At 48.2% G+C, this 7,619-nt stretch overlaps 1 protein-coding gene across 4 annotated transcripts in view; it reads right to left on the bottom strand.

The window, feature by feature from the left end:
• Window positions 1-388: 388 nt before the first annotated feature.
• The window catches only part of ACOT2 (acyl-CoA thioesterase 2), a 22,675-nt gene continuing 15,444 nt past the window's right edge, over window positions 389-7,619 (bottom strand). For all 4 annotated transcript variants that reach the window (XM_054449550.2, XM_054449548.2, XM_063651819.1 and 1 more), the window contains exons 2-4: window positions 6,298-6,903; window positions 2,477-2,679; window positions 389-1,140 (exon numbers count right to left, since the gene is read on the bottom strand). In XM_054449550.2, the coding sequence (XP_054305525.2) occupies window positions 535-1,140; window positions 2,477-2,679; window positions 6,298-6,880 (1,392 nt within the window). In that variant the 5' untranslated portion in view covers window positions 6,881-6,903 and the 3' untranslated portion in view covers window positions 389-534. The remainder of the gene's footprint in view (window positions 1,141-2,476; window positions 2,680-6,297; window positions 6,904-7,619) is intronic.

The following is a 7,619-nucleotide window of genomic DNA, read 5'->3' as shown; positions in this document are numbered from 1 at the left end:
AGCTGGGACTACAGGTGGCTGCCACCACGCCTGGCTAATTTTTGTATTTTTAGTAGAGACGGGGTTTCACCACATTGGCCAGACTGGTCTCAACCTCCTGACCTCAAGTGATCCGCCCACCTCAGCCTCCCAAAGTGCTGGCATTACAGCAGGTGTGAGCCACCACGCCTGGCTCACTTATACTCATTCAGCAAAGAATTATTGAACTCCATTTACGTACCAGACACTGTTAATTGATGTTACTCACTTTTCCTTTCAGAACTAAAGCCTTATCAGTTGTGTGCTGAGATAGAAAGAGGAGACTTTTTCCACTTCTTGTGTTTTCTACAGTTACTCCCTTCCCAAACTGATAAAGTATACAGTTTATAAAAATCTTAAAAACTCATTCTTACTGGTAAATTCATTTTAATAATGAGGGAAAGAAACTTTAAGTAGTTATTAAAAACAAAAGAATGAATACACATACACACACTAAATGTGGCAGATGTTTCCAGGAGAGATTAGCAACAGAGAGGCCACATGATCAAATAAAAATTACAGTTTTGCTGGGATTGTCCCCTCTTGGCCACTCAAGTGTTTGTGGAAGAAAGTCTGGAGTTGTTTCCAAGCATCCACCTGAGCCATGGCATGAGCCCTGGGCTCCCCTCCCCAGATAATAGGACTGCCCACCAAGGCATGCAGGGAAGCCCGGCACAGGGGGAAGTAAGGAGGCTCAATATAGTGCCCTGTCTCTGGGTAACAGATGATCTGGGGCTTTCTCTTCCCATGGGCCTGCAAGCGTTTACAGGCCTCATTAGCATAGAACTCACTCTTCCAGTTGTGGTCATCCTGACCTACCAGGAACAGGAAGGTGCTCTCTGCCCTTTCCACGGGAATGAAACTCTTCTGGTCAGGTCCTTCCAAAGGGCTGTTCAGGACATCCACAATGTCTGCATAGCCATCTTTGGTCACCCTGATGCGATTTCTGTTGACGCCCACAGGGGGCAGGGTCTCACCCTTGTAGCGTAAGGTTCCCCCAACATTGGCCACAGAGCCGTTGATGACAACAGCAGCCGTGATGCCCTTCAGGAAAGAGGCCATGGAAAGGCAGAGCTCACCCCCTTTGGAAATTCCAAGCAGCCCAACTCCTGGACCTTTTACCTGAGAAAGGGACAAAGGAAAAAGAAGAAGAATGACTCCACAAACAGTGGAATACGGTGAGTAGTGTCCACCCTGGAAGTTAGTTGAACCTGAGTCTGAATCTGGGTTCTACCATTTACCCAGATTTGCAGCGTTGGGAATTTACCTCCCCTCTATCTCTTCCTTTCCACAATTTCTCCATCACCACTCTTGGTGATAACCATGTGGAAGATCTATCAATTACTCTGGTTTCTCAGTTCCTTAATCTCATATCTCCTATGATCTTTTTCTGTCTCCCACCTGAGCCACCCATTCCCAATGTTGTAACTAAACTGAGTCATCATCAACAAGTACATCATCTCCTGGCCGGGCGTGGTGGCTCACGCCTGTAATCGCAACACTTTGGGAGGCTGAGGTGGATCATTTGAGGTCAGGAGTTTGAGATCAGTCTGGCCAACATGGTGAAACATTGTCTCTACTAAAAATACAAAAATTAGCCGGGCAGTAGTGGCATGCGCCTGTAGTCCCAGCTATGTGGGAGGCTGAGGCAGGAGAATCAATTGAACCCGGGAGGTGGAGTTTGCAGTGAGCCGAAATCATGCCATTGCACTCCAGCCTGGGTGACACAGCAAGACTCCATCTCAAAAAACAAAACAAAACAGAAAGAAAGAAAAAACATACTGGAATTTAAAATTGCATAACAACAACTACGAATCTGTTTACTAGCAGAAAATATGTAGTATAGAATTGTATAGAAACTGTCTATAAGAGGCTAGGTGTGGTGGCTCACATGCCTGTAATTCCAGCACTCTGGGAGGCAAGGTGGGCAGATCACTTGAGGTCAGGAGTTTGAGACCAGCCTGGCCAACATGGTGAAACCCCATCTCTACTAAAAAAAAAAAAAAAATACAAATATTAGGCTGGGCATAGTGGCTCATGCCTGTATTCCAGCAATTTGGGAGGCCAAAGCAGGTGGATCATTTGAGGTCAGGAGTTCAAGACCAGCCTGACCAATATTGTGAAACCCCGCCTCTACTAAAAATACAAAAATTAGCCAAGCATGGTGTCAGGTGCCTGTAATTCCAGCTACTCGGGAGGCTGAGGCACAAGAATCACTTGAACTTAGGAGGTGGAGGTTGCGATGAGCCAAGATCGCACCACTGGACTCCAGCCTGACAACAGAGTGAGACTCCATCTCAAAAAAAGAAAGAAAGAGACTGTCTACAAGAAGTGACTAAAAAAGGTAGTGTGTGTTGGGGTAGGGAATGGCTGTCATGAATGAGTCAACTTCTGTGAAAACCCAGACCATTAAGAGACCTGATACATCATAGCCCATAAATCTGAGAGAAGAACTAACCTCAGGATGACTGAGCAAGTAGTTCACGGCTTCTTCAAAGTACTCCAGATGGAGCGTCTCCATGGTCTTGGGGAGGTCTTCATAGTTATAATAAGCCAGAGCCATCACAGCAAAACCCTTCCCAGCCAGCAGACTAGCCCGATACTCCAGCAGGCCACCTCCAGTTCCGAACATGTCCACAATCCCAGGAAAGGGCCCAGGTTCTTGGGAAGAAACAAAACAAAATGCAAAACTAAGCTATTCCTGAAACAGTTGGTTTCTTATCAAGTTAAACACATACTTACCACACATGTGACCCAGCAATCCCACTCCTAGGTATCTACCCACGAGAAATGAAAACCTGTGTTTGTCCAGAAACTTGTAGGCAAGTGTTTATAGTGACTTTACTCATTATAACCAAAGACTGGAAACAACCCAAATGTCCTTTGACTGGTGAATGAATCCATTTAATGGTACACCACCAAGAAACAGAAAGAAAGACTGCCACACAGAAGAGCATAAATGCCTCTCCAGTGCACTCGACAGAATGCACTTATTCAATGGAGACAGACTCAAAAGGCTACTCATTCTGAATGACTCCACCTACTGAATATTTTTACCATTTACATTAAACGTTGTATTTCACACACAAAAAATAAAGAATAACAACACAGGCTGGGTGCAGTGGCTGACGCCTATAATCCCAGCACTTTGGGAGGCTGAGACAGGTGGATCACCTGAGGTCAGGAGTTCGAGACCAGCCTGGCCAACATGGTGAAACCCCATCTCTACTAGAAATACAGAAGTTAGCCGGGTGTGGTGGCGGGCACCTGTAATCCCAGCTACTCGGGAGGCTGAGGGAGGAGAATCGCTTGAACCCGGGAGGCAGAGGTTGCAGTGAGCCAAGATTGCGCCACTGCACTCCAGCCTGGGCAAAAGAGTGAGACACTGTCTCAAAAAAAAAAAAAAAAAAGAATGCAAACATCTTATAGGCAACACTTTAAGAAATACTTCAGTGCTGATACCCTCAAATCATAAAAGTCCCACAGACCCCTGTGCCCTTTCCTCCCTTTCCAGTATCCTGGACTTTCTGTGTTATCACTCTTGGTTTTCTTTATAGTATTACCACTTAGATTATGTACCTTAAACAATATTTTATTTTGCCTATTTTTTGAATTGTATCGAAATGGAATGATACTGAATGTGTTCTCCTAGGGTTTGACTGTTTCACTCAACAGTGGTTTGGAGATTCATCCATGTTGATTCTGTTGTATTTTTTTCTTTTATTTTGTGTATCTTGATAGATGTTGATTCTTGTAGCTGTAGTTCAATCACTTTGACTGCTGGAAATATACCTCAATTTATTAATCTGTTCTACTGTTGATGGACATTTGGACTGTTTCCAGTTGGCTTTGCTCTCTTTTAAATTTAATCCAGATTAAATTTAATCCAGATGAGCCATTGCTCATCTGCAATGGCTTTCCTCTTATAAGGAATATGCTGCACATGTACAAGTAGAACAACATATTTAACTTTATAAGTTAAGACAAATTGTTGCCCAGAGCAGATGAATATGTTGACTCCTTCTAGCAGTGAGTTTCATTTCCTCCACATACTGGTCAGCAATTGATAATGCTGGCTTCTAAAAGTGGGCCACTTCTGAGAGTGTGAAATGTACTCTGTTGTTTTATTTTACATTTCTTTGATTATTAATAAGGATAAGCATCATTTCATTTTTACATTGGTTGATTGCTCTTTATGTAATATAAAAGTATCCAGTAACCTCAAATTTCCATTTGACAGCAAGAGGCCTTCCTATTGTAAATACTAATTTACATAAACCTTAACATACTGTGGGAGTTGAAAGAAAAGTTGCAAAAATGAGAAACTTTTAAAGCACATTTGTGGGCCCCATACCCCTAGGATCCCGAGAAACCCCAGTGCCCCAGCAGCGATGAGCACAGCCCATGCGTGTGCTGATGGACAGGGACCACGTGCTGGCAGCTTCCAGATGGCCTCCTGCTGGGCTTCAGCCACTGCTTCTCAGGGAGCTGCACGTGACACTGCAGCAGCACCGCAGCTTCCTGGCCTGGAAGCAGTACCGCACCCTGCTGCCGGACCTGGTGGATAAAGTGGCCCATGGGTGTGAAGCCCTAGGCTTTTCCCTAGTCTTGGAGCCCACCCTGGAGGGCCTTGCAAGAGATGAAGCACATGCACAACACCGAGGTCTTCATACTGCACCAGCCCCTGTCAAAATATGACCACTGTGTGGGTGAGAAGCACTGCTGGGTAGAGCAGCACCTGGAGTCCCAGCTTGTGAAGTGAATTATCCTGACAATGGACAAGACCGTGGTCTTTGGGGACTTGCTCACTGATGACAAGGATACCATTCGAGGCCAAGAGGAGAGGCCGCAATCAGTACCTGGTTCTGCCATGCACAAGGAGGTGGCTGCTCTCCTGGAGTGACAACAGGAGGGAGATCATAGCCAGCCAGCGGGGAGCTAGGCAGCAGGAACGAACAGGCCCTGTAGGGGGCAGCAGCTGCAGCTGGAGCAATGGCGGGCGGGCAGGCACCATAACTAACCTCTGTGCTGTCACAGGCCCAGCCACCTGGCACCTCCTGGCTGCCATGGAAATACAGTGAGAAAACCACTCAGCATTCTTATTAAAAAAAAAAAAAAAAAAAAAAGTGGCTTTGTAGTCAATACATGAATAAGAACATTAAAAAATTGAAACTACCTGAAATTTTTTTTTTTTTTTTTTTTTTAGATAGAGTCACTCTTGTCCCCCAGGCTGGAGTACAATGGCGTGATCTCAGCTCACTGCAACCTCTGCCTCCCGGGTTCCAGTGATTCTCTTGCCTCAACCTCCTGAGTAGCTGGGACTACAGGCTTGCACCACCACGCCTGGCTAATTTTTGTATTTTTAGTAGAGACGGGGTTTCACCATGTTGGCCAGGCTGGTCTCGAACTTCTGACCTCAGGTGATTCGCCTGCCTCCGTCTCTCAAAGAGCTGGGATTACATGCGTTAGCCACCGCGACCGGCCTGTTTTGTTTCTTTGTTTTTAATATTATAAGTGTCTTTTCCCTTTCCCTACAATGTTTTTTTTTTTTTTTTTTTTCTTTTGAGACGGAGTCTTGCTCTGTCGCCCAGGCTGGAGTGCAGTGGCGGGATCTCGGCTCACTGCAAACTCTGCCTCCCGGGTTCACGCCATTCTACTGCCTCAGCCTCCCGAGTAGCTGGGATTACAGGCGCCCGCTACTACGCCCAGCTAATGTTTTGTATTTTTAGTAGAGATGGGGTTTCACCGTGTTAGCCAAGATGGCCTTAATCTTCTGATCTCGTGATCCGCCCGCCTCGGCTTCCCAAAGTGCTGGGATTACAGGTGCTGGGATTACAGGTGCTGGGATTACAGGTGTGAGCCACTGCGCCTGGCCCTTACAATGTCTTTTAACTGAGCACTAGGTTTGAGGGACCTCTCAGTTTTGGAGCGGCAGGGACACTTCCCCAACCAACTTTCCATTCCATTCCTGTTTCCTTACACTAACCTCCGGAATGTTGGAAGCTACATCCCTTCTTCGTGTGAAAAGCGCAGGGACGGGGAAAAAAAAAGTGTAACTCCCCTCAAAGTGCCGGTCGCGGTGGCTCACCCTGTAATCCCAGCTCTTAGGGAGGCAGAGGCGGGAGGATAGCTTGAGACCAGGAGTTCGAAACCTGCCTGGGCAATATAGCCCGGGAGCGCAGGTGGGACATACACACAAGCGAAAAGCGCGGGGCGGAGGAGACACACATACAAAGTGAAAAGCGAAGGAACAGGGAACAATTAGCGGAGGTGACTCACCTGGCGGCAGGAAGAGCGTGCCCCGCACCCGGCCCGCGCGCACCGGCTCGCGCCGCACCCCGGGCGGGAGGAAGTAGCGCTCGTGCCGCGCCTGGCACAGCAGCCGCCCGGGGTCGGGGTCGTGGCCATCCAGCACCTCCAGCTCCACGGCCAAGGGCGTTCGCACGTCGCGCTTCACCAGCCGCACCAAGGGTTTCTCGGGCTCCAAGGCCCACAGCAGCCCCATGGGCTCAAGCCCCGCGAAGCTGCCGCCCAGCGCGGGCGCGCGCTCCAGGTCCAGCTCGCCGTGGGCATCGGCGCGGTAGCGCGCGTGGGCCTGGAAAAGCGCACCCTTCTCGTCGCGCAGGGACGCGCGCAGCGTGACCGGCTGCTCCGGGGCTAGGCCGCGTACTGCGATTCGCACCGGTTCGTCCCAGCAGCAGCGGCCCGCGGGCTCCACGATCAGCGTCGCCGCCATCCGAGCAGGAACCCTAATGATCTGGCCAACCTGCCTCAGCTGTGGAGACCCCAGGAACTGCGCCGAACTCTTCAGGCTCCATTGGTACAGCTGCGACGCTCGAAGGACAGCAGGAGATGAGGCCATTTTGAATTCAGACCTGAGAACAACTGAATGGGGGTGGAGAGAAAGAACCTTGTTAGAGATCCTCTCGGGCTGCCGTCGCAGGCTAAGCGCCCACTAGGGCAGAGTACTCTGCTAATGTGAGCGGGGAAGGCCAGAGTCCAGCCGATCAGCCAGACCAAATATAGACACACTGGAACTTGCTTAAAGTCTCCTGTGTTGAAAACTCCACTTTATGTTAGAAAGCAACTTCCTAGTTTTGCTTTTCAGAAGCCTGCTGGCCTGCGGAATGGGCTGGACCATGGCTGGTTCTTAAAGAACCTGGCAGCTAGCAGTCACCAGGCGCCAAACTCCTGATGGCGAAGAGGAATGCAGAGCTGGAGTTGGTTTTGATCACTTTGTTGAATAATTCACACTCATTACTAATTTTAGGGCTTTTCTTTCAAAATCTGCACCATGGTGTTTTGCTTTTGTGTTCTCTGTATATGCCTATCCTCCACATCACTCCCACATCGAAGGGTGCTGGCTTCTTACTAGCTGTGTGACCTCTGAGCTTCATTCCTTACGAGTGTAAAAATAGCCAAATGAGGTAATAGTTATTAATTTTTCAAACTCCTGACTTTGTAATGCGCCCGCCTGGGCCTCCCAAAATGCTGGGATTTACAGGCATGAGCTACTGTGCCCGGCCAATAGTTATTATTTTGTTATACTGGTTTCTCAATTATTGTTCCAGTCATACAAGTGTTTTTGAGAGACAGGGTCT

Source organism: Pongo pygmaeus, chromosome 15 (assembly GCF_028885625.2).
Source record: "Pongo pygmaeus isolate AG05252 chromosome 15, NHGRI_mPonPyg2-v2.0_pri, whole genome shotgun sequence".
Taxonomy (NCBI): Eukaryota; Metazoa; Chordata; class Mammalia; order Primates; family Hominidae; genus Pongo; species Pongo pygmaeus.
Note: the sequence above shows the minus strand (reverse complement) of the source record. Positions and strands in the feature narration are given on the sequence as shown.